The sequence below is a fragment of the Lepidothrix coronata genome, unplaced genomic scaffold (genome assembly GCF_001604755.1).
Source record: "Lepidothrix coronata isolate B3197 unplaced genomic scaffold, Lepidothrix_coronata-1.0 Scaffold330, whole genome shotgun sequence".
Lineage (NCBI taxonomy): Eukaryota > Metazoa > Chordata > Aves > Passeriformes > Pipridae > Lepidothrix > Lepidothrix coronata.
The window spans coordinates 1,010-27,785 of record NW_016690510.1 but is presented as its reverse complement, the minus strand read 5'-3'; the positions used below and the strand labels follow the sequence as shown (position 1 = coordinate 27,785).

Sequence of the window (26,776 nt, the reverse complement as noted above, 5' to 3'; positions counted from 1 at the left end):
TGTCATGCCTTGGGAAGCAGCTTGGAAGGGCAAAGTGGCCCAGGGCAGCTGGCAGGTCTTTAAGGATGTTTAAGAGCAGCCTGTGTTGAAATGCAGGAAAATGAGCAGATTTATGAGGATCCCAGCACAGAGAACTCACAGTGGTGGTCCCAACATCAGAAGGTAGCGTACAAGGTGGAAGCAGGACAAGCTACAAAGGAGGAGTTTAGAAATGTTGCGTGGGTATATAGGGAATGGTACTGGCAAAGTCAAAGCTCAGCTGTAGTTGAGATCTTCAAGGACATCAAGGACAAGAAAAGCTTCTACTATTATGTTAGTAATAAAGGCTAACCAAGGAGAATGTGTGCCCATGCTGAGTGGGCTGGGTGACACAGTGACAACAGAGACAGTAAGTCTGAAGCACTCAAAGCCTTCTTTGTCTCAGTCTGCACTAACAATGTCTCCCATACCTTGTGATCAGTGAACACATCCAAGAGGAGCAGCTGACAGTGGACAGGGTTTGAGCCACGTATTTCTTGAGAAAACTTGATTTGTACAACTCCATGGTACCCAGCAGGCTGCAGCTGAGGGAGCTGAGGGAACTGGCCCATGTCCTTGCAAGGCCACTCTCTCACATATAATAGTCTTGTATCCAGGCTGGGACATTTTGGTCTAGATGGTCTGACAACCATCTGGTTTGGTGATGGGGCTTAGAGCGTAGTTGCTAATGGTTGCACTCGTCCAGGAATACAGTGACATCAGAGTACTGCAGGGATCTGTCCTGTCAGCTGGTCAGTCCAGCATCTTTGTCACTGGAGGAGGCAGTGCAGTGCTTGTTTATAAAATCTGTGGATGACACCAAATCACTGGGTGGGGAAACCGGTCAATATGCTTGTGGACCAGCTGGGGGAATGAACCAACAAGAACTTTATGAAATCCAACAACTCTCAAAGATAGAAATTCTATGATAGCTTAATTCTAAAGGAGCTGCCAAATCTCTATTTATTAGTGATTTTTTTTAAAAAAAGCAAATTGCTGAAACTGTTTTGTTTGTCCTGCTTAGGCAGTGAAGAATGCAGCTCCAGTTGTTCCTGCCTAGGTCCAATTTTATTTATTGTGCTTTTTTCTGAGACCTTGGAGGTGCATGACAGTAGGATGAGAGGCAGCAGAAACACACTGCAACATGGGCAGTTGACTCCCTATAAGGGACCGCTTTAAAAAAAACTCCAACAAAACAAACATACGCTGGTATCAAAACATGGGAACAGGCTGCCAAAAGATGCTGTGGGATGTCCATCCTTGGAGGTATTCAGAGCCTGGCTGGACAAGGTCCTGAGCAAGCTGATGTGATTTGAACCTGTTCTGTGCAACAGTTGGCCTGCATGACTTGCAGAGGTCCTTTGGATCCAAATTATTTTGTGATTACTGGGGCTTAAACAGTTGTCTACACAAATCATGACTTTGCCAGATATTCAATGAATCCTTTGCATGTTTGAGGACTATTCATCAGCATAATCCCAGAGGCTCAAACGGATCGGTCCCTGGATGTGAGTGCCCTTGGTCTTGCCTGCTGTTGGAGGGCACTGTGATGGGGGCTTCCGATATGTCTTGACTAGCAAAGAAGCAGAGACTGCCTTAATGCCGGAGACTTGGGGAGATCAAGGAAGGCTGAGCTGCAGATAGACTTCTTTAGTAGCCAGCAGAGCTCCTGTCAGGTCTCCACCTGAAGAAGCTCAAATTCCTTCAGAATTCAGTATCTTACAATGTGACATTTGTGGCAGAACGGTTTATACTCAGTCAGCAGGAAAGGTTTGATAATGTAGTCATGCTAGAGGTCAGTGAGACTGACAGAGACCTATTCCTTAGGTTTGCTGGTATCCATACTTCACCTCAGGATGCAAAGGAAAACCTAAACAACCTCCTCTAGAAAACTGTCTATGGCAAAAATGCACTTTCCAGATTCTCTGTTTTCTGATGGCAGAAGCTGCAGAAATGATTACTGTAAGTTTTTTTTCAACAGGCAGGAATCAAGAGCTAATCTGTTTGCAGTAGGAGAATGTTGGAGATCTATTCTATAATCTGTCCATGTAGTGTTGTGAATGTGGGAGATGGCTTTATCCTGTGCAGAAATGTAAAATTTCACATCTGTTCCTCCTTACACCTCTGGTCTTGGATCTGTCAGGGGCAATGAGCGCAGAAAACCTCTGTCTCCAGCTTAAGCTCAGATTTTCTATCACTGACTCTGATTTTTTCCTGTCAGTTCCTATCAGTATTCTGTCTGTTCTTTATAGTCTGCATACTTATATATCAGCTCCCAATAGTTGTATTAAGAGGTCTTTTCATTTTACTGGAGAGTGGCAAGCTTTCTTATGAAGACTCTGAAAAGAAGGAGCACATATTTGATCTTCTGGGAGGAAAAAAAAAATAGTTTATTTTTAGTGTCATACAACTAGACAATCTGAAGTCCAGCCCTATCATGAGAACTTACTGCTACTTTGTTTTGCTTTTGGTATACAAGACAGACCTTAGAGTATTGAAAATCACTACCGATGATATGTTCCCTGCAGTCATTGTCAATTTTTTTCAGTATTTGGCTACACTCACTCCTAAGAATTTTCACCTTCTGAGCTGAACTTAAACAATTTCAGGATCATTATGTTGTCACTTTGATAGGCAAAGAAACTATTTTTTCTTTCTGTATAGGTAGATACATACTCGTAAGTGAAGCAATTGATTTGCTTTATGGAACTTTGTATTATAGAGGATGTTTTCCTGTCTCCTAATATTCTCAATAGCTTTTCTCAGAATTTTGTGGAGTTTTCTTGAGTTTGTCAGTAGATTTCTTCATTTATGACTCTAGTGTTCTTTTGGTGATTAATGTATTGCCAAGCATGGCAGTAATTGTAAAATCCTTAATCTTGCTCCAGGTGTTTTTGCTCATGTATTTAGAACTGCACTGACCTGTTAGGCTACAGTGTTTTTCTGGACTATTGTTTTCTCCCCTACCATTTCTTAAATCCTTTTAAGATTTCCCTGGGAAGCAGTGAGAGTCCCCATGCTGTAGCTATGCCATAGAATCATAGAATCACAGAATGATTTGGGTTGGAAGGGACTTTAAACCTCATCCCATTCTACCTCCTGCCGTGGCCAGGGACACCTTCCATAGACCAGGTTGCTCCAAACCCCATCCAAACATGCCCTGAACACTTCCAGGGTTGGGGCAGCCACAGCTTCTCTGGGCTTTACCTCTATTTTTTTTTGATTGTACAACTACCTTTAATAATTTGTATTGTTTTCTTTCTCCCAGTTTGCCATGATACGGATGCATATCCTGTGCTCTTCTTTTTTTCCTGATTTCCCCATCCTGCGTCACTTGTAGATTCTGCTTCTTACATTCAGGTTACATTATGAAAGCCCCAGCACCATTCCTGTTCTTTATACCTGGCATCTTTGGCTATTTGTTGCTGCTCGTGCAGATGACTTCGTTAACTTACCTGCAGTGAGTTTGGGTCACTGTCATCAGCAGCTGTGGTCTCACCAGTACCCGCTCGTACAGATAAATTGCTTTACCGGGCGTTCCACTGCATGTGTTCAGTGTTGCAGCTCAGTCAGCAAACTCAGAAGCAGCCTTTTCTGAAGGGTCTTACAGTCTTTTCAGGTTCTGATGGCAGGAGCAGAACTTCGCCTTTACTGTGTTAAGCTGCCATCCTGTTCTTGCAGCCTGTCAGGGTCCCTCTGAACAGCCCTGCTGCCCTGACTGACATGGGCTCAGGGCCCTGGGAGGACTGAGGCCAGGACTTAGCCAGGAGCAATGGAGCCAAAGACAGCACACAGTACCATGGCCTTCTCCAGGGCTTTGGACACGAGGGGCAGAACCAGACCCAGACCTGGGTCTTCCTGAGCCTTCCTTCTGTTGCTGATCCACTTGCAGAAGGCTTTCTTCTTGTCTTCCCTGGCCTGCAGCCTGCTGTCAAGCTGTGGCAGCTGTAGAAGCTATCCCATGATGTTGTTCATGTCCCAGAATTTGTAGTGGTGCAGCTGTTCCCTAGTTTCTGCTTCTGTCTTGCAAGCCTTGCACATCTGTTTTACAGACAGGTGTGGTGGGGCCCCCACACTGTGCTGCTTCTACAAGGAAATCATGAAAGCCTCTTCCATCATGTCATTCCCTCCACACTCTCCTCAGTGCCCCCACTTGCAAGTTTGCCATTCCTTTGTCACCACCAATAAAAATAAACTTTTGGAAATCAAGGACAAAAGTGCATAATTTAATAATAATCTGTTCTTACTAATTTTTAAAAGTTTGAGACATTTGTATTTTCACAATAAGAAAAAAAATAACCCCAACATCTAGAAAGACACTATCTTACTAATGTTATTAGTAATCTCTTCCAGTTATCTCTGTAATTCTAAGATGAGGTGTAACAGACATGCTTCAAAACCTTGGCCAGTGAGATGCTGCTAATAGGTGCTTTCTGGAGTTTTTTTCAAATAGATGAAGGCAAGAATGAAGAATTCAAATGTCAAAATATTCTTAACACATTTGTAGTTAGAACTGTGGTAGAAGAAGACTGGAGACTTTCATGGAGCTATGAACTTTTCATTTAGGGCAAACCATGCAAGAAGAAGGACCACCCAGATAACTGAGGTTCAGTTACCTGTGAAGAAAACCAAAAATTAATTATGTACTACTGGCTGGGAGTGTAAGAGTACCCTTATCTTTTGGAGCTAAGGTATACCAAAACCTAAGAAAATTCTTCATTGTGATGTGATACTGCTGGGCCTCCCCTTTGATTTTCCTGAGGGGAAATTGGGAAAGGTTATGAAATGGGAACATTATCATGCCTCTAAAAGATTATTCCAGTAGTAGAGTGAGAAACCAAAGGACTGTAAGAACTGCCAAAACTGGCCTGAGTGAACCTTTGGTCTAGCCCCAAGTCCCGTCTTTGCTGTGACCACAACACATCTCTAGAGAAGAGTACAAACACAGCAAGTACAATTCTTCTCTCAAATGCTCTCCCAACCTGTGGACTTTTGCAGTTCAAGGAATTATATGCAGTATTGTCTTTGGCTGATTTTAAAGTGTTTGTGCTTTTTAACATCTTACAATATTTAACATGCAATTTGGTTATAGGAATGGAATAGGAAATACCATTTCACTTTCATGTGGTAAACGATGTAAAGGTGTGGAATAGAAATATTTATTGAAGATTACTGCTGTTTCTACAAACTTACTAGAAACCTCATTAGATCCTGGCTCTAGTACCCTGCAAACCAGATGGGAAGGTTGTATCACCTGTGTGGTATAGCCTGTATCCTAAAGGCTGTGTAGGCCTCTCCCTGCATCACCATGAGACTGGGGATTCATGAACTGACTCTGATGGAACTCAGTGTTAAAGGTCTGAAACTCTTTTCTCAGTCCAGAATTTTTAGTTGACTGCAGTACACCACAATTAATTTCCTCAGGCAAGGAACTGAGGAATCTTTTCAGCAGTGTGGGATGGGATAAAAGCACTGGGGTATTTCTTTGCATCCAGAGGTTTGTACGCACTGGGAGGAAGCACTGCTGTCCTTTGCAAGCTATCTGGCAACTCCTTGATATTTCCATGGGAATGCTTGCTCTTCGTGCTTTGCTCTTAAAAATGTTCGTGTTCCTTTATTATTCTGCTAATACTAACACTTTGAGAAAGCATATGAGCAGTTAGAAATATAATGGTTCAGTTAAAGCTGAACAGAGTTTTTGGCTCTGTGGTTTAGGTTTCTCCAAAGTGTCAGTCTTGCTGTAAACAGAGCAGGTGTTCTAGTATCTCAAAACAAACAAATAGAGTAGGTTGGAAGAGACATTTATTTGATAATCTTAATCAGTCTAAATACAGCAGGGAGCAGTTGTCCATCTTCAGGCTGGAAAAGAAAATTATTAAGAAAGGGATGACAAAAAACTGTAAGGTGTATGGAGAAGGTGCCTAGGGAATGCCTGACCACTGCTGCCCCAGCTGTGCACAGGGATGGCATCAAATGAAGCTCAGTGGTGGCAGGTTCCAAATGAGCAAAAGGAGGTAGTTCCTCCCACACTGCCTGGTGAGGTTCTGAAATGCTGAGCCTCGAGCTGTTATGGGTACTTAAAGGCAGCAACTTTCAACTACTGTCAGAGATGCAATGCTAGAAGAGATGACTGTTGGGATGAGCTCGTTTCAGGAGTTCTCATGTCCTTGCAGAACACAGTGAACAGATGCGTGCCTGATGTCTCTCACATAGGTGTTTGTGTCTTACACCAAATTTAAACTGTAGATTTCTGATTCTAAAGCAGAACAGGAATACCAACTGACTTTTAATTCCTATAGAAGTATTCTAACAGTTAAATGTATTATTTAAAAACATAAATATATTAGTTATATAGGTGACAGCTAGGGTGCGTATTGTAGAAATAGACAAGGCAGTCCCATAGATTTATTTTAATTATTTACAGTTCCTTTCTTATATGGTTTGCCCCAAGAACGAACTTTTTCATTTAAGGGTATACTTGCCCATTTCTAAGTTCAGATCATGAGGTCTTCCTTCCAGCCTACTTCATATTCCCTTCTCTACTGACTTCTCCATCAAACAGAAAATAAAAAGGGTATTTGTCAATAGAACTAACATAGTTTAGCTAATGTATTAAAATATCAATAAAAGTTGGCACCTGATAGCTGATCGTGTGGAAACTTTGGTGTGAAGGTCAATTCCACCTCAGCCAGGAAGATGAGCTGGCAAAGGCTTGCATCCTATGTGGCAGTTTTTACTTACAATGGGTAACACTTGTTTTTGAAACATCAGATGAACATCCCCTCTTTTTTAGTCTAGAGAGATGCAGCACTCTTTTAGTTTGAACAGGACAAATTTACTGGACTTTGGATTGCTGACAGCAGTGGCTCCTGGGCTGCTGGTAGCTAAGCCGCACTTGAAAAAAAGCAGCTATGGTTCAGGCCTTGTGAATCTAGCTGGGGTCTTCCAGAATCCATTAGCTTCAGTTCTGTGCTCCCACTCTTCAGTCTGTGCTTGTCCCATGCCCCTGAGACCTGCCTCACTGTCTGGGAACTGCAGGAGGGAGAACAACTCTGGGCACATCTGTCTGAGGGCATGGAATGGGTCGGTATTGCTGCTCTGGAACATGGCAGATTCGTGCTTCCAGTGCTTGGATATTCCTTGCTTCCTTCTCAGATCCGGGAGCTGGTTCCTGAGTCCCAGGCCTACATGGATCTCTTGGCCTTTGAACGCAAGCTGGACCAGACCATTATGCGGAAGCGTGTGGATATTCAGGAAGCGCTGAAGAGGCCAATGAAGGTAATGTTGTGAAAAATTTGTAGGTTGTGTTGAGTGGGGAAATAGTTCTTGTATTAAATGGTGAAATGATCTTTTCAATAAAAGTCCTGTTACAGGAATATTTTGGAGTGGGTCAGACAAAGCTCCAAAGATTCAGCAGCTGGGGATCAGCATGCATGGAAAAGTGGTAGAGAAAATTCTGTGGTTATTGCCAGCTCTAGCTTCTGAAAGCCTTTAATAAGGGGAATAATAGCTTAGGGATAAATAAACACTGATGTTGAAATTTTGTATCAGAATGATTAAAAACAAGAAAATAAGAGATTAGAGGGGTGTGCTGAAGAGATGTATTAAATTTCCAATTCTAATTCAGTCAAAAGCTGAACTTGTGGAATAACTGAACATATGATGGGAAGAATTACTTACAGAAAAATTGTTAAAGATCCTGCAAAAATGTACACATATCCTGTATAAGGATTATTCATGTCAGAAAAAGAATGTCAGGTCAAGTCCAGCACATCACTCTTCATAATATCCCACTGAAATGGTCTTTTGCTAAGTTTTTTGAGTCTATTCAATGGAATCATGGAAAAGTTTAGGTAGGAAGAAACTGTGGAAGCTATCTAGTTCAACCTCCTGCTCAAAATAGGGTTGTTCAAGGCCTTGTTGAGTTTTGAAAATCCATAAGGATGGAAGTTTCACAGCCTCCTCAGGCAATCTGTTACGATGTTTGTCCACTCTCATTGTGAAGAATTTCTTTTCACACCTTAAATTTAAGTTCTTTTGACTGTATAGGGTGCTCACAGTCATTCATCTAGTAAATCCTGTAGTACAAAGGGGTTTGTAGCTATATGTCTGCAGTGAGGTAAAGCCGGCATTATTGTTTGTACCAGGGTGATGGGTGTCGGCCCAACTAAGATCAAGATTCTGTTGTGTTTGTCACTGTACAGGTATCTGATAAGACATAGAACACTTTAACTCCTGATGTTTTTCCAATTGATATATTGAAACAGAAAAAAAGAAACAAGATCCATTAATGTACCTAGATAGAGAGGAAACTGAAATGTGGATGGCTTAAATCACAAGTTCATTGTCACAAAGTGTTGTAAATACTAAATTGGACTCTCAGAAGGAGTAATTTGTTGTAGCTTCTTGATATGGGCAGAACATTATTTTAAACTAGCCAGGAATGTGGACATGTTTAAAATTATTGGAGACTTGGACTTGCATTCATAAATCTGTTTTGTTTGTGGCAAAGTCTTCAATTAGGGAAGTAACAGGTACATGAGGTCCCAGCCGTAAGCTGTGCAATGGAGATCTGGAGTGGGGAACGGTGTAAGAGACACAACGCTACAGAAAATTCTGTGTCCACCTAGGGTTCAGCAAATACATTTTAAATATCAGTTACTCAGTTACTTAACATCTAGAGAATGATCAAACAGATGTTTTTCACATTCATGTATAAATAGCCCTAGCATGTAGCAGTTGTGAAAGTCAAGACCTGTCAAACTAGAGCTAAGTCTAGATAAATTTGGGTTGTTCTAATGTTAAGTATTTTCATTTTTTTACAGTTGGAGCATTAGAAACAGCAATGAAAGTTATCCCTGCATTTCCATCTCTTATCACAGCTCTTGTAATTTTGAAGTATTTGCCTTAAAACAGTGATTCCCAAACTGGGGTTGTAATCTTGGGGAAAATTTGAATTTGTCTGAGGTAGGTGATGTAGGGAATATGCAGGACTGCAAACTGGAGACTGTCATCCAGGGACCGTCACTCTTCCACCAGGGACTGGTGTGGGACACTGAGTTTACCAGACCTGTGTACAGTTGCAGTTTCTCAGACCAAATGATCTATTCCCAGGTTCTCCGGTTTTAGCTTAAAAACGAGTAGTAGCATCAGACTGCTATCACAGTGTCTCTCTCCCTGGTTCTGTGAATTGAGATTCTTTCCCTGCTTTCAGGTTTTAAGATGACTGAGGAATTGCTCTTGGATTTGCACTTTTTCTGAAACATTTCTGACGTAATTTTGTGCGTTCTGCTTTTTGTGTTGTGAGATAAGGAAAATGCAAACATCTAATCTTCTTTAATCAGTCTATGTTTTAAATATGTCTTTCAAGTTCATTAATGGTTTGTTTTCTTAGGTAAAAAATTCAGTTCTCCCAATCACTGTAGAGGAAGATTTTTTTAGTGCACCTAGCTTGTTCTTACCACCCACATTGGCTTGTTCTTATACACCTCCTCACTCTCTCCTGAGAAAGTACAGTATACAACTACCAAATAAACTGCTATAGTGGATTTTATAGACTATTGTGCATACTATTTTCCATTTTATTCCTCTATAACCTCTGTTTCACTTTCTTTGTTGGTTGTTTTTGCTGTAGTTGTTGAAGTTTTCATAGAACTGTCTACATGTATTTTTCACGTGTCAGTGCAGTTTTGAACTCAGTAAATATTGTCTAGTTCCTTTTAGTCTTCATGATACTTGTGTAGTCTACCAAGTCACTGATTTTTCTGCTTTGGTTGGATATTTTTAAGGTTTTGTTCTTTTTTTTTCATTAGTTACCTAACTAATTTTGTTTATTCTACAAATTTTGACATATCTGTTTGCTGCTGCTCTGGGTGAGAGACGCCTCTATATTCCAGTTCTGATATGGACACTCTCTGTGGAGCTGGACGTTGTTACTAACTTGGTTTTAGGTGAACTGTACAAGGCAGCTAGAGCCTGGAGACTAGGAGAAAGGGAGACATCTAAAATACTCAGATTTGAATAAGGATGTTATTGCAGAGGATTATCTTGGTGATGAAATGTCAGACTTCTGAGAAAACAGACACAGTTCCTATCTGGATATTGAGAGATATGAGGAAAGAAGGAGTTTCCAGGGCAATGGGAGAATGGAGATAATGTCTTTGGAAACTGAAAGAAGAGGAAATGGAATGAGCGATATAAACCTGAAATATTAGTAGAGTATCTAGGAGGAACTATTAAGTGAAAATGCTGTTTATGAAGATTATGAAGACTTGCAGTTCTGCAAGCAATCCAGGTGGGGATAAAGTTTAGGAATGGTTCATAAAATGGACAAGATAATTTGAAGAGTTGTGAATTTAGGAATGTGAAGTCCTTCACAAGTCTACCACACCAAACAGAGATTCTGGGTCATTAAAAAAAATAGGTATTATGAAAGAGCATTTTAGCAACAGAAATCCCATGGGAAAGGATGGAGAAAGAATATAGATTCCCAGAAATGTTTTTCTATCTATCTACCTGTTCTTACCTGTGCCGACCTGTCATTTTCTGGACTCATGGCACTTTGGAAGATCCTGTTCCCTGTCAGTGCATACAACTGACACTCCATTTCTGTCAAACCTTCCTGTCACTGTCTTCTCCAGATTTGGCAAAATGTAGTCATTTTCTTGTTCCTCTTCAGCCATAAATCTCTTCCTTTCCCATTCCTCCATGACAGATTATGCTCTATAACATGCTGTCTGTAACTTCCTTCTCTCCTATGTGTGAGTGTGAAAGCTTTACAAGACTACTCCTTTCTTATATTGTATGAAGGTTGTTTTGTCTGCGTTAACTTGACAACTGTAGCCTTTTTGTCGTTGTATTATAAATAGATATTGGAGATTAGAGTCCCAGAGTAATTTTTGGCAATATCTTGCCTGGAATCTGTGCATCAGACTTAATGGCTGGGTTTTCCATGTGGTGCATGGGAGGAAAAGTGCTGAGAAATGGCACAGCCAAAAGCCACCACAGTGATTGGAAACCTCAGGTAGCCTGTAAAAATGGCAACAGGTAGGCATGATTGTATCTCTCACAGACTTGAGTGCCTGGGTTAGGAATGAAGTGTGGTGCCTTCCTCCACTCAGGTCTCACAGCAGGGTGGAGCTGAAACCTTTGCTGAACATGAAGGAAGTTAAAGAGGAGGGTAAGGCAACAAGGGGGTGTGTGTCTCTGTGTTCAGGTGTGTCTGCAGGAAGACTGTTACCAGTCTGCTGCATGATTGTAGGATGCAGATGGGCAGAAATGTGCAGGGCAGATGGTTTGCAGCATGAGCTGTATTTGTGACTGTCATTTACAAATCTGAACTGATTCAGCTTTGAAAGGCATTCATGTTGCAAGAGGTTTGCAGATGAGTTTTAGCAATCTAGGTAGGTCCAGTTAGGACCTTCCAGCCAGGGAGGACATCAAATCATGCTTTTCTTACAACAATTTCTCAAGTATCTAATCCAGAAGTAGAGGATGTATTGCCTCTTGGGCTTGGCCCTGCAACCTCCTGTCTTCCTCCACTTACAGCAAATTTCAGTATGTTTGTATAGCCAAGAAAGGAAGTTTCAGATTCAGCTTTTCAGTATATTTTCTTACATGTAACTGAATCCTATATTCTAGTATAACCTGGTGCAACTGTACTAAACATGTAGATTCTCTACTAAATGTGTGACTGTCACCTTTCCTGTGGCTTCCTCAGGTCTTGGACTTTAACTGGAATTGTCCTTTTTTTTCCTCTGTGTGTGCAACAGCAAAAGCGGAAACTGAGACTTTACATCTCCAACACATTCAATCCTGCGAAGGCGGATGCCGAGGACTCCGACGGCAGCATTGCCTCGTGGGAGCTGCGCGTGGAGGGGAAGCTCCTGGATGACGTATGACTGCCCCGTGCTTCACTGGGGCTGGCAGGGCTCTAGAGATCGTCCTGTGGAGTGGTGGGGACACCAGCAGAGACAAGACATCTCTTAATGGCAGCGCTAGCTTGTTGCTGCTGGGAAGGCACCATGTCCAACCGGAGAGAGGGATAAGGCCCTAATGGGAGTGCTGGGGAGAGCAGCAGGAAGTGAAACAGACTTAAGGACAGGATAGGTAGGGGGAGGTGGAGAGAAGAGGGCTGAGATGATTCCCTTAAAAGAGATGGCAGGGTTCAGGTCACAAGAGGTATGAAAAGCCAGGCCTACAGCAGGCATTGCATCTTGTGAAGAGCAGGATAACAAGGAGAAGGCAGTACTTCGTATTCCTAGGGAGAACAATATGATGGTGAGAGCAAGGATGGGAGAAATGTTTTATCATTATGAAGTCCTCAGGAACCTCAGTGATGGATTTAGATTTCCTTGGGGAAGGCTGGACTTTCCTAATAAAGATGTCACCTATTTGAATAGACTTCACAAGCTGAGTATTTACAGGCTAAACAGATTAAGAACTTGCATGCGTGGAGAGGGCAAGGCTTTCGGCTGTCTAGAGGTAACTGTTTATGAATCAGAATCATAATCTTCCTGGAAGATGAAGTGGTGACAAAGTGCAACATCTGGGAATTGAAGTTAGACAAATTCAGTTTAGAAATTAGAGCATATATTTTAACAAAAAAAAGAGATTCTTTATTGGAACAAAATATCTTTTCAATTGCTGGCATTTTTTTAATAAAATATTATCTTCATTAAATACAAAGAAATAAATTGGAATCCCATAGACTATATTCTATGGAAAGTCAGCTTATGTGCTTATAAGCCTTCCAGTTTTTAATGTAGACAGTATGAACTGTGGAGTAAACAGTGAATACTGATAATTAAATGGAAAGATAAAATGTAAAAGGAAATAGTTTTACCTAGTGTATGATCAATCTGTAAAATTTACTATTATCTGATAAATCAGACCAAGAAATTAGCATTCATTAAAAAAACCCGAGCTGTTAAAATGAAAGGTATGCAGTGGCCTTAGGATCACAGAATGGTTTGGGTTGGAAGGGACCTTCAAGACCACCCAGTGCCACCCCCTCCCATGGGCAAGGACAGCTTCCACTATCCCAGGTTGCTCCAAGCCCCGTCCAGCCTGACCTTGGACACTTCCGGGGGTGGGGCAGTCACAGCTTCTCTGGGCAACCTGGGCCAGGGCCTCCCCACCTCCTGAATAAAAAATGACCACTCTAAACCTACCATCTTTCATTTTAAAGCCATTGCCCCTTGTCCCAACACTACAGGCCTTGGTAAAAAGTCTCTCTCCATCTTTCTAACAAGCCCCTTTTAAATACCCCCCAAACCCTCTCTTCTCTGAGCTGAACAACCCCCGCTCTCCTAGCCTGCCCTCAGGAGAGGTGCTCCAGCCCTCAGATAATTTTCATGGCCGTTCTCTGGACCTGCTCTCACGAGTGCCACGTTCACATGACAAGCCAGTCCTTTCCAATAACATTAAGAGAGTCAGAGAAATCTTCCCTACCGTTCTGTTTTATTGTTCCACCACTGCTGAGATTTTTGCATCTTATCCTGTGTTTGTCAGAGGGAAAACTCAATTAGAGTGACCGCACTTGTGGTCTACATGGGATTTAATGTTTAAGACAAAGAGAGAGGCTGAGAAGGAAGCCTAGGACACAAGCTAATACACATAGCCTTAAACATATCTGGTTCTTCTGCTTGTACAGCTCAGCAAACAGAAACGGAAGTTTTCGTCTTTTTTTAAGAGTTTGGTTATAGAACTGGACAAAGATCTTTATGGACCTGACAACCATCTTGTGGAGGTGAGAGGGTTGTGCACACTTCGTATACGCACGTGATAGTGGCACACATAAGCACCCAGGTGCCTGTTGTCTCCCTCGTTTAGGTGACCTTGTATTTGTTATCTCGTTTAAGGTGTTTTCAAAACTCCATTCTTCTTAAGAATGTTTGCTAACAGAATCTAGTCCAAAAACATAGATGTAGTAGTGATGTAGTGCACATCTTGAACAGAATGTGTGAAAAGATGAAAAAATCATGCACATTTTTCCTATCAAGTAAAGTGTAACAGCACTGCAGATTCTGCACTAAAGCTAAATTGAAATCTTTTGGGGGGGGTTGTTGTGGTTTGGTTTTGTTGTTGTTGGGTTTCTTTTTTAAATTGCCAAATCTTCAGAAGGCTTGTACTTGTCTTATTCTGGCACGATGTGCTGTGCAAGATGCACCTTCATGGACGTCAGTGAAAAAAACGCTGACGGTCTTGTTTCTCCCTTTGTCAGTGGCACAGAACTCCCACGACCCAGGAAACGGATGGATTCCAGGTGAAGAGACCTGGGGATGTCAGTGTGCGATGCACGTTACTCCTCATGTTGGACTACCAGGTCAGTGCAGCCATTGGGACACGGTGCAACAGAGCAAATTCATCCTGTCACACACATCAAAAACCAATATACTTGGGCTCAGAATGTCACGTGGTCCACTGAAGTTAGAATGATACCCAACTGATAGATTACTTAAGATTTAAAGGGGACACATCAACTGAGCTTCTCATATAGTCCAGCAAAATAATAGGTCTTGGCACTATGATAATTAGTATTTTTTTTTGCCCACCTGCAGAAAGAATATGCATTTCCTCCTCTGGCTTCTTAGAGAATAGTTGAACACAAGTTACATGTGTGGTTCTTTAAAAAAATTCAAAGGAGTGGCTTTTGCTAGTTCAGTGGTACCTGAACCAGCTGTGTAATTCCAAATTATCCAGGGAATTTGTATTACTAGGGCTGCAGACCAGGGTAGTTGAGTTGTATCACAGAGGTGAGAAGAAGAAATATATTCTATTGACTGATTGTGGTTAGGTAAATGTTCTGGTATGCACCAGAATGGTGGGAACATGCCTGAAAAAACAGAGTTCCAAGACAGTTTGTTGATGTGAGGCAGCTGAGCAGTCATTACAACAGTGGAAGCATCATCATGACTTCCTTCTCCCTCTGTAGTTAACCTCCAGTAGTTCAGAGGAAGGGCTATTCTATTTCTTCTCCCACTCCTTACAGTAAAATTATGCATCAATGTTGAAAAGGAGAATTGTTTCCTGAGTCTTTGTGCAAGTTATTATTATTTAAAGCGTATGCTACAGGTAAGTCTGTGTGCATGGCACAGGTACAGTGTTCCCCTTCGTTCTTCCAGAGCATCAGCAGTAGGATACAGAAATGCAAAGTTGTGTTTTTTCAATCTCTGCCATTGAATGGGGTGCTTCTCCCAAGGAACAGAGTGCCCTGAGAATTAATACTGAAACTTCATACCTGTGTGTCTGTCTGCTTTCCTCTCCACTGCCCCCTCCTTCTCTTCCTGTTCCAGCCCCCCCAGTTCAAGCTGGACCCACGGCTGGCGCGGCTGCTGGGGATCCACACGCAGACACGCTCAGCCATCATCCAGGCACTCTGGCAGTACATCAAAACTAACAAGCTGCAGGACTCTCATGATAAGGAATACATCAACTGCGACAAGTATTTCCAGCAGGTAACTCCTTTTTGGGCACAGTAGCTCTTTAGAAGCAAACTATAACATCCATCCACGAGTTTGGGATGAGTTGGAATTGGAATGAAAATTACTCATTTTTATCTTCCCTAATGATTTGCAGTATCCTCAGTACTGAATGGCTTTCGGCATGCGCTACAAGTAGTGTCATTAGCACCCTCCCCATGTACCAGTGTTGTCAAAATCCCCCACATCTGGTGGTTCAGCACTCCCACAGAAGCTGTAGCCTTTCCAGAAAGGAGGACTTCTGTATTGATTTGGTGGAATTTTTTCCCCCAGTATATCATTTTGTACTAAGAAACATGAAATAATCTGCTGATTCTGATTATCAGGTCATATATAGACCTGTTTTCTTCCCTTCTCTTTCGCTGTTCATGAAGGATAGAAGACATGGAAGATATAATTAGAAAAGTTATTTTCTCCTAAGTCTGCTTCAGACAATAGAGTACCCTTAATGATCTGCATGATATTTTGAAAGTTGCACGTTAAGACTTTTTGTCTTTCAAAGTGACTTCTAAAATTAACTAAGAAGGCCACTTAAAAGCATCTCCACCCTTTCTGTAGATACAATTATATTTATTTTGTAAAGATAATGTTATCTGAGCTGTCACTGTCTTAATTGACTTTGTTTTCCTGTAGGTTTAGGCTTACATGATTTGTAGCAGATCCTTTGTCTAAAAAAGTACACACGTTCGTATCTTACTTTTGATATTTCTGAAAATTCCAGGTACAAGGAGTGTTTCTAGATTCATGGCAATGTACTGCAGTTACTCACAGAAAATTTCCAAAACCTACAGCTTTTAATCCTTTTCAGAATAAATTTTTTTTTCTGAAGTCAGTACCTATTTGTGGTGTGATTTTCAGGGTTGTCCTGTGCAGGACCAGAAGTTGGACTTGATGACCCTTGTGGGTCCCTTCCAACCTGAGATATTCAATGAGTCCATGATTCTGTCTAGCTTCTGGACCATAGTGAAGAGACGGTAACCATGAATTGTTCAGAAAGGGGTGGGTTCCTTCAAGAGGCTGTTCAGGCTGTGGTTAATAATATGTAATACCACATTGAGGTTTTTTTTCCTTAATCTTAAAAAAAATAAATTGTGAATAGTTTTAAAATTCAGAAGTGTTTTCTTGTATTTTTCTTTACCATAAAATATTTCAGGAAACATTCCGTGAGGAAAAAAAAAAGCAAGCTGTTTTTGTGTTTCCTCTGGTAAAAAAAATTAAATAAAATTTTCTTTAAAATGTGCTGCTGCAAACCCTCAGTGAGAAAGGGAGTGTTTGCTTCTCTCTCATTATTGATACAGTTGATCCTTATGTCCCATTAAAGTGTCCTGTGCCCTTCAGCAGCTAAACCAAAAGTGGAACACCTGAAATTGTCATCATCTGATGCATCTCTCTGTGAGCCCAGATGTAAGTACAGCAGCCATTTACAGGGACAGAAGTGACCAAAAATGTATTCTGTGCAAGGAACCGGAATTACAGTTTTCAAAATCACCTTCCTTATGAGCTGCTGATTTCTTACTTTCTCATTTAATTGCAAGTTAGGTTTTGGACAGACAACATTTTTTGTTTATTGTGTTGCAGATCTTTGACTGTCCACGGCTAAAGTTTTCTGAAATTCCTCAGAGACTCACTAACCTACTGCTGCCACCAGACCCAATAGTGATAAACCACATCATCAGGTAAGCTGGTCAGTCAGCTCAGCACTGTCATGTGCAAAACACTCACTAGATAAAGTACAGAAACAGCTGTAGTAGTAGGCACCAGAATTCAGTACTTCCAGGTGAGTACATAGGACTTTGTTGCATGCTCATTCTCTGTGTCATTCTAATCTCTGTAATTCTGAATTATTTTCAGTAGAATGGCACCAATTCTGTAGAGGTATGCAAAACAACTTTTATTTTTATTCCTACTAGAAATACCATTGAGACAGTTGGTTGGATTTCTTTCCTAAGAGGAGAGGAATGAGAGTTTGAACCCACAAAGAGAGATAAAAAAGAAATTGAAATAAGAAGTTGTACATCATGGGCAATCCTGTAAATCACTGAGCTCTTATGTAAAGTGTACAGCAGCATTACAGTTTCAAATGCAGTGGCCAGTCCATGCATGCTTTGTTGGGATTGGGTCAGCTGTTTGGGTGTTAGTCTTATCCTGAGAATGCCAAGAAGCCAAGAGATCTCCAGAGATGTACAAAAAAGAATGCCTGGATTCAGAGAAAGCCATTGTGACCAAGATACTGAGCTCTCGCATCCTTGTCAAAACAGATGTTTTTCTGGATAGCAGATAAAATACAGCTTTCAGCTGTCTGGGGCACTTCAAGCACATGCCATATTTAAGTGACAACTGTGTGTGGAGAAGGGGGACAAAGAGACTTCTGGGGATTGCAGTCTTACTGTTTAGGTATTTCAATCCGTCACAAGCTTCTCTGCGGTCTTGGTCAAAACTCTGATTCTAGGTGTTTAAACATTATTGTTACTTGAATGTAGTGATTTGATTTTCTACAGAATATTGACAACAAATGTTTCTGAATATGCTTAAAATTTGATCCTTTATTTTAAATTTGTAATGTGATATAAAGTTTAAATATTACGTAGACTATGAAAATAAAATTTGCTTTTTGATTCATTTCAATGTATCAAACAGAGTAATCAAGAAGCAGCTTGGCTGCCATGCAGCTTGATAGCTGTGTACATACTGTCATCAGTCATAACCCAGTGACCTCTCTGATGGACCACAAAAAAGCTGAAGTCCTCAGAGATATGTAGTCATTGCTTAGAGAAAAATGACAAGGAACTGGTGGTTATGTGTGACAATGACTGAAGTCTGATTTACCAGCTACAGGATTGAAAACTGTTTGTTAAGAAACTTTAAAGATAAAGTAAATGTTAAGTCTAAATGCCAACAAATTAAATATAAATTTAGGACAGGACAAGCCAAAGAAAGATACTGGTATTTAGCTTATTAATAGGTCTCAGGAGGACGTTAGGCAATTTAATGAAGACTATGTCTATCAGTAGCTTTTAAATTTGGTGGTCTGGACAAAAGCTCCACCTTAAAAATCTGTGAAATCCAATGGATGAAAGAGGAGAGAATATACTAGAATATATATAAAGATACCCTGTTCTTACACTCTTTTCCCAGCATCTGCAACAGGCTTTATCAAAGAGTGTATTCTGGGCTGGACGGATATTTATTCTGACTCATTTTGGCTGTTTTCATGATCTTGTGTTGTACTCTCCATAGCGTTGATCCCAACGACCAGAAGAAGACGGCGTGTTATGACATAGATGTAGAAGTTGAAGACCCGTTAAAAGGCCAGATGAGTAGTTTTCTTCTCTCAACAGCTAACCAACAGGAGATTACAGCATTGGACAACAAGGTACTAGCCCAATAGTAAAGTATCCCATGGTACATGTACTCATTGTGTAGCTTCATGTGGGTTTGGTGTCACATGTCAAAGACGGTAATGTCTTGAGACAGGGACTTCTCAAGGGGATGTGCTTTCAAGGGGTGAATTGGCCACATGCAGTGGGAATACACAGGGGTGAGTGGTGTTCCCACTCAGGATTTGATCCAGGGCCTGACATGGTTTTCAGGGTGATAGAAGTAGAATTTCACAGGTAGTGTAATGAGTCCCCTGACATTCGAGAACCACCTGAACTGTATGACTAACTTTTTATTGAGGGGTCGTGATATCTTGCTAAATTGCTAAGGCAAAGCTGGCAGAATCTCATACTCGGGTGTGGGATTTGTATCCATGACTGCAGAACAGCTCTCTGCAGTAGGTGCAGATATGGAACACGCATGGCAGGAAAATCACCTGGAGCAGTTTGGCAGTTTTAAGTGTTATTGAAAGAGGATCATGTGCACTTCAAATAATAGTGTTTGTCTTAGGGCAGTGGTGGGCTCTGCAGGCTGTATTAGGGGTTCATGTCACTGTTGGCCAGCTTCTGCCATGTGTCAATGTCTGATTTGGCTTGGTAAGGAATAAACAAAAGTGGTTTCTCAGAGCAAGGCACAACTTCTGTTTGTTTACCTCTAATACAAACAAATATGTTAAACTCTGGTGCAATTTGGTGCAATTTTAAAGGGGGTCTGGACACCAGCAATCCTCATGGATTCTGGTAACTGTTGCAGCATCTTTTCTTTTATGGCTCTCCAGGAAGGTCCTTTTCAGCAGGGCAGCTGCTCAGTGAGTTGGTTCCCAGCCTATATAAGCTTGCAAGCAGCATGCATGGTGATATTCTGTTTCCAGTCCAGCTCAGCTTTTCCTGTGCCTTGTCTCACCTCTTTTTTGAGCATTTGCTAGAGCACAGGGCAAGCTGTGATAGGAGAAGTTATAATCACTGCTGGGTGGATGGGCACAGGCTGCTGCTGTTACCCTTCAGTGCCTTGCATTGCTGTGCTGACACAGATCCTCTCCTGGGAACTCAGCGGGTGCCAATGGAGTTCACACAGCCGTAGCATTTTCCCAAAGAAGGAATGATTTTAAGTTGACAGCAGCTCACTTTTGTTAACTTACCATGTAGTGCCTACACTAGTGGCCTTGATGGCATAGTCAGAGGAGGATTATTTTCTCCCATGTGCTTGGCCCCCTTAGCTGCTTTGACAAAAAAGATGAATGCATGAAACTAGACAAGATAGGTTTACTATCTCAAACTAAAATGTTAGAAGAACAGGGTAGCAAACGTTTGCTTCTTTATGTGTGTAGTGCAGATCATTCATTAACTGTCCTCCTACTGATCATACTTGATGTTGATATCCAGGAACATTATAGGACCCTGACTTCTCTTCATTCTTCCTTCTTCCCTGCTAGTTAATGCTCATTTCCTTCATAATACTTCTGAATATATGATTCATTTTCTATAAACCTTCCGTACTCCCGATTTCTCACTGTTCACACTCCACTTCTTTTGCAGCCAGCGTGACTTTACTAGGCCTTCTCTTAAGAAAAAGTTTAGAAGTCATGGCCGTTCATTTAACATGGACTTGATCAAGAAGTTGCTAGAAATTTTAAGGATTACAATAGGATATGGAAGATATGGTGATGATGATAACCAGGAGAATAACTGCTTTCTTGCACTGGGCACTGTTTAAAGACATATTTATATAGCACCTTTCCCCAGAGATCCCAGACTGGGCAGAAAGAGTGATTCTACACAGGAAATTATTACTTTGTATGGTGACATGACTTAGCTCTGTGAGCCATGCAGCATTTCAGTGCAGGAAGTGAAGGAGAATCCTGTACCTACTTGTGTTGCAGAAGTACAAGTGAAACCAAAATGTAGTGGCAGGATTGCAGTTAAGTTGCTCTTTGAAGTGAAGATGCCCTAGGAAGCTGCACAAGTCTGTGGTATAGAATTGTCACTTTTGTACGTTACCAGGAGTACAAAGATGACCTGAGAGTCACTGGAGAATGGTAGAAATTAAGTAACATATTTTGGGTTTTTTTACTGTCAGATTCATGAGACAATTGAGTCCATAAATCAGCTAAAAATACAACGTGACTTCATGCTGAGTTTCTCCAAAGATCCCAAAGGATACATCCAAGACCTTCTCCGGTCCCAAAGTAGGGATCTTAAGGTAAGCTAAGGTTTGAAAAAGAATGAATAGTGGAACCAGAATGGAAGAATTTTATCTAAATGTATATAGAGTGCATAGCCAAACATCAAGGATGGATAATTGGTGGAAGAGAGACAGTTAGTGGAGTACTGCAATCCCAGAGCAGACAGTATGCAGGAAAGACAGTTTAGGTTGTATTCCAATTCCAGTGAAACAGCGGTGCCTGGTGGGTGTGGTAGGTGGATTCACGGTCAGACAGTAAGATCGAAGTGCGGGACTGTGTTGATATACTCTGTAAAGTCAAAGCTACATAAAACTCAGCAGGAGCATCCTATAGTACAAGAAGACAATTTTGGGGTGTTTTGTTAGTTCGTAATTTAATCTTATTTAAGAAATAGGCAGGTTAAATATCAGCTGCCTTTGAGCTTATCTTTGAGATATGAGAGAAATGGAATGTAAAGAAGTTCGGTTGTTTGACAGCAAAAACGAATTATTTGTTTTTCATAAAGTTTCACATTTTCTGTCTTTAATTGACATGCCTCAAAATCAGTCATATTAATGAATCCATGAAATTATTTTATTAAAATCATTGTGTCTTTCATATGTAAATGCCTAGTCAATAGTCTTACAAACATCTACTGTTGAGATTATGATTATTATTATTTACATTGTATTCAAAAGGGGATGGCATCTGAAAGAATGTTTAAATAAAGCAGCCTTTGCCTTGAGGAGCTTTCAAACAAAAGTGTTGTTGGGCTTCTCTAGCTACACACATAGAATAATTGTTCAGAGTTTTCCCTGACTGACAACCAGTCCCATAAGACCCTTCTCCATGATGTTCTGCCCTGCTGGCATCAGAGTTGTGGTTGCACAATACTGCTCTGCAAAATATGCTAATAACTTTATATTTACCTCTGATTCTGTGATGCTGGAGACTTGGTCATCAGAATTCTATTTTTTTATAGAATCATAGAATGGTTCCAACCCCCTACTGCCCGGTACAGGGCTTGGAGCAGCCTAGTCTAGTGGAAGGTGTCTGCCCATGGCAGGGAGTGGAATGAGATGAACTTTAAGGTCCCTTTTCCAACACAAACCATTTGATGATTCTGTGATCTTGTTTTGGTAGTACGCACACATTGTCCATTTGCTTTGGGCTTTGAGAACGCTTCTGAACATTTTGTATGCAGTAATGTAGATAAATTTTTACTTTACCTAAAAGTTTGTCTATGTGGTAGAACAGCTATATTGATTTTGTCACAGGTGATGACTGATGTTGTTGGAAACCCAGAGGAAGAACGCAGAGCCGAATTTTATCACGAGCCATGGTCTCAAGAGGCTGTGAGCAGATATTTCTACTGCAAGGTATGAAAGAAATATCCACACTGCTGGCTTATAAATGCATCTTCTGCCGCTGAACAATTGAATCTGCTGAACTGTACTTTTTCTTTCAGATCCAGCAGCGCCGACAGGAATTGGAACAATCTCTGGGAGTGCGTAACACATAAGTCCTGCTCACAAGATCCCATTGGCATCATGACCACCCAACCAGTGGACTTTTCAGTGTTACTAGCTCACTGTTACACATGGACCTGCTTCCTGACTGGATGGGAATGTACTGTCAACACACCAGTCAGAACACCAGCTTTAGAGTGACCCTTGAAAATCTTGCCCATGGCAGGTGTCTCAAACCATCCCAGGCCAGAGGCAGCACCATACAAGTGTCAGTGTGAAAGAAGACTAAAGGTTCATTCATCAACGTGCATTGTTACGTTTTAGTGGAAAGTTCAGACACTGTACAGCAAATCCTAATGGGCTAAGGCACTGATGGGGAGGTTGAGACAGGTGTTCTAGGAGATGACGGATTTAGAGAAATAAAGGCAATTCTCATTCTACGGTACCCAAGAGTCTCAAATAGTAACTTATCTGGAATTAAACAAGATAGTCTTTCTTATAGCTGTGGAATGTTTTATACTCCTGAAGAGAGTTTTTATTCCAGCTGGACCAGTGAAAAAAGCTATCTCACCATCTGAAAGAACAAACAAGGAGGATTTTCATTCTGGAATGTGGAGCCTCTCTCAAAGAAAGACATACAGTCGGGACATCTCTTCTGCAGATGCAATTCCTTCCTCTTCCCCTTGTCTTGGCAGTGAAAGCTAGACTGTGTCACATATCACTAGATGGGTATGATCAATGTCCTTTACCAAGAGGATCATCCCTGGAGTAAGAGCTTCTTAGGCATCCTTAATATCAGTGGTAATAGCAACAAATGAGGCATTCTGAGAAAATGAAAATAACATAAAGGTGCTTTGCTTGAACACAGCAGATATTGACAATGAGCATATATGTAAAGTATCAGATTCCTTAAATGTTTCTCTGTGTGTGCCTGCGGGATTCATCACAGAAAAGAACTTCCTAATTGTTGGTGCAGATTCCAAGAAACTTAATTTCATGTAACATGGTAGTTTTCTCTTTTCTTCAAGATGTTAACAGAGTCCCTGGATTGGTCTCCCATTTTGATCATAGGTGAACTGCCTCTTACTATGAATTATTTAGTTCCCCTGTACACGATATGTGCTGGTTATGTGGCATGCTCTTGAGTTATAAAGCACTATCAGCCTTAAATAGCACAAAGAACATATCCCTTGGAAATCATCTTCTTTGTAAATGTAAATTCAGACTACGGGAATTTATAGTACATTTACTTGGAAGCAGGGACATCTTCCTTAAATCCTTTCCCTCCTCATTTTTTGTAGAGCACAGATCAGTTGTGATTAATGGCCCAACATGAATTCTAGTCCAAAAGGTAGCTGCCAAAATATAACTGTCCATTTGATGTGGCACTCAAAATCCTCTTCTAGGTTACTCCTTTTCACCTCCTTTCTTCACTTCCTCGGAAAGAGAATCAAATTGACATGTGGTATGGAAGGAAGGCAGCTCTTCTGAATAATGCATTTTTCTGTAGTATTGCCTTTCCTCTTCTGCTACCTTTGCCAATTTCTTTCTTAATTTAACTTAAAAGTTTCTTCTGTCCAGTCACAGAAGAGATAGTCTTCTACCCCTTTATTTAATATCTTTGCTTTCACATTAATAGTGCCATAGCTTTTACTCTCCATTGTGTTCGGAGATGTCTTGGAATATTTAGTTTTGATTGGAGTCATGTGAGGGCAATACTGTCACAAAAAAACGTTGGTGTGAGAAAAAGGATGGCTTTACCTCTTTTCCTGAGGCCTTTTACTGGGGATGACTTCATTTGGAACTCTTTTTTGTGTTAAAACCTCTTTTCACAGTAAAATGTGAAATCCTGCAGTCTTAAAGTGGTTATAGTGAGGTGCTGTGAGGCTGCCAGACAGTGATTGACTTGAAATCTTGCTTAATTTAGGATTCCACTAATTGGACTACAAAAAAGCATTATGAGGGAAAACAGTTGGTTTCATCTGCTACTGTGCTTCCATATTTGTTCCACTGCTGCGTCAGTTGTGTGCATGCTGCCCAGTGTATAAAACTCTTCTGTATGTGGCAAACAGAGCAGCTGCATTCAGGGGGTGTGTTCAGTCTGCAGGAATAGGAAATGCAGAGAAAGATATGCAAGGATGTGAGAAGGAAACGAGACTGAGATAGATGCCTGCAGGATGTCTGCCAGGGAATTCCAGGGTTTGAGAGCCTTCCCACTGAAGTGGCAAATATTTGTACAGAGAAATTTCAGTCATGTGCCACAGCTGGCAACATACTGGAGTCCAGCCTGCTTTTAGGGCCTCTCTGTAGAATTAATTGAATGGATCTGGTTCCAAGTCTCTTTCAGAGTAAATTACCAAAACTAATGTGGTGTTGCTGCCTTGTTCACAGCTGCATCACTGAAAGCTGAATCTGTGTTCAGCAGCAATGCTGTAATGAAGTGTGTGTGTGCATGAATCAGCCACTGCAGATGGCAATCCAGAATCTAAATTCTTACATCCCACTGCCTATAAAAAGACTGGTCACCAACAGTGAGTCTTAGGAATAGCTGTCAAGTGTCTTTCCTTTGGCTAAACTGGAGTTTGATATTTTGATGTCTTTTTCCTGTGTTCAGGAACAGTTCAGTTCTTTTACTGAAGAGGTACAGTGAGAAATTTTGTCCTCTGTTCCAGCAGTGCAGCTGGGAGCTTGCTTTTTTGCAAAACAAAGAGAAATTTTATTTGAAGAGAAATGATGGAGCTATACTGGATGGAACTAGACTGGGTGCTGCTTGGGAGTACAAAAATGAAAGGTAGTGGCACTGAACAGGCAGGTAATTGTGGCAGACCGTGAATGAGAAATTCATTTGAAGTTCAGGATGGTTGTTGTTTTGTGTGTATAGAAGATGATAAGAAGATGTTTCAGGGTCTTATTGCCACAGTACAATACAAATTTATGCATACTTAAAACATTCTGTGCATAGAAGTAGTTCATGTATAGATGATAATATAGATTGTTAGAAAATAGAGCATCAAACTAGGAAAAGGTTCAACAGAATTCTGGAGTACTAGTAGAAAGGAAAAACATCTTGGAGCAGAAGTGTTGACATGGCAGGTTATAAACAGTCTTTTTAGTCCTTTGTGCTTTTGGCCATGAGTCAGGACTCGTATCATGTTTCGTAGAGATTAAAGGGGAAACAAATGTTTGATTATGGAATAAAGAGAAAAATACAACAGTGGGAAAGGCAATAAAAAGATGGAGCAGGGTGCCACTGAAGTGCCAGTAAGACATAGCACAAAATAATGTGCAGAGTACTGTTGGAAATAGCACAGTCCATGTGAGTCGGTGTGTTCTGTGTGCATGTGTGTGTGTGTGTACAGGGAGAGAGCACGTGGGAGTGCCAGGCTCAGCTGGTGTGTAGCCTGGAAACGGGCATGCAGGACAGAACCAAAAGTTCTACAGATAACTTTGAGACACACTGTCAAAGCATTTTCCACTGTTAGCAGCAGGGATTCAGTTGTTCAATGTAGCAGGTTGGTAGTTGTAGTGCAGACATTGTCTCAGCTGGCAGGTTTTTTAAACCACATTGTTTAGAATTTATCCTGTGGAAGCCGAGTGAAAATATTAGTGCATATATCAATATTGGTGCATATCCTAGGGCTCCTAATTTTGAGAAAATGCTAATCAGGTATTTGGGGTTTGTTGGCCTGGTTTTGTGTGGAGAACCCTTTTATGGCAGTGCAAAGGGATGAGGAGGAAAAGAAAGCTATTTTTTCCTAAAGAAAGAGGTCTCCTTTCTGTAACTGCTCTGTTGTTTAATAGGATGTATCTGTTCTGCCAGATCCTGTATGATCTTTTCCAATCTCACTGAAGAAAGGAACTCCATTTAAAAAATACAACAGTGGGTTTGTGACAGTGAGCAAATACGTGTATAAAGGATGAGGGGAACAGAGAGACTCCCTCTACTCTGTAGCCACCATGTCTTCATTGTATGATGCCGAGTGATTCGTAGAAAAGCTTTTAACAATAAATACTTCGTTTCTTTGTATCTCTTGCACTAACCTTATGTGTCTTAACAAAGACAGGTATTGGTTTCTTTCTGCCCCGATAATGATCTGAGTGTTTGAATTTCTGCTCACTTGTGAATGCACACACAGACACACACAGACGCATACACAAACAAATGCACACGTGCAGGGGCAAACATCTTTTTTAATGGGACTTCACAAAGGTGAGAACTGTTGCTCTTTAGATCTTTCTTACGTGAATTCATTTCTTCACTGGATTCC

At 41.0% G+C, this 26,776-nt stretch overlaps 1 protein-coding gene across 5 annotated transcripts in view; it reads left to right on the top strand.

Moving 5' to 3' along the window:
- Positions 1-26,535, top strand: part of SMARCD3 (SWI/SNF related, matrix associated, actin dependent regulator of chromatin, subfamily d, member 3) — a 69,147-nt gene extending 42,612 nt beyond the window's left edge. For all 5 annotated transcript variants that reach the window (XM_017838285.1, XM_017838287.1, XM_017838286.1 and 2 more), the window contains 10 exons: positions 7,174-7,296; positions 11,790-11,912; positions 13,673-13,768; positions 14,243-14,344; positions 15,315-15,476; positions 17,079-17,176; positions 18,738-18,873; positions 20,955-21,077; positions 22,317-22,418; positions 22,508-26,535. In XM_017838285.1, the coding sequence (XP_017693774.1) occupies positions 7,174-7,296; positions 11,790-11,912; positions 13,673-13,768; positions 14,243-14,344; positions 15,315-15,476; positions 17,079-17,176; positions 18,738-18,873; positions 20,955-21,077; positions 22,317-22,418; positions 22,508-22,561 (1,119 nt within the window). In that variant the 3' untranslated portion in view covers positions 22,562-26,535. The remainder of the gene's footprint in view (positions 1-7,173; positions 7,297-11,789; positions 11,913-13,672; positions 13,769-14,242; positions 14,345-15,314; positions 15,477-17,078; positions 17,177-18,737; positions 18,874-20,954; positions 21,078-22,316; positions 22,419-22,507) is intronic.
- Positions 26,536-26,776: the final 241 nt, after the last annotated feature.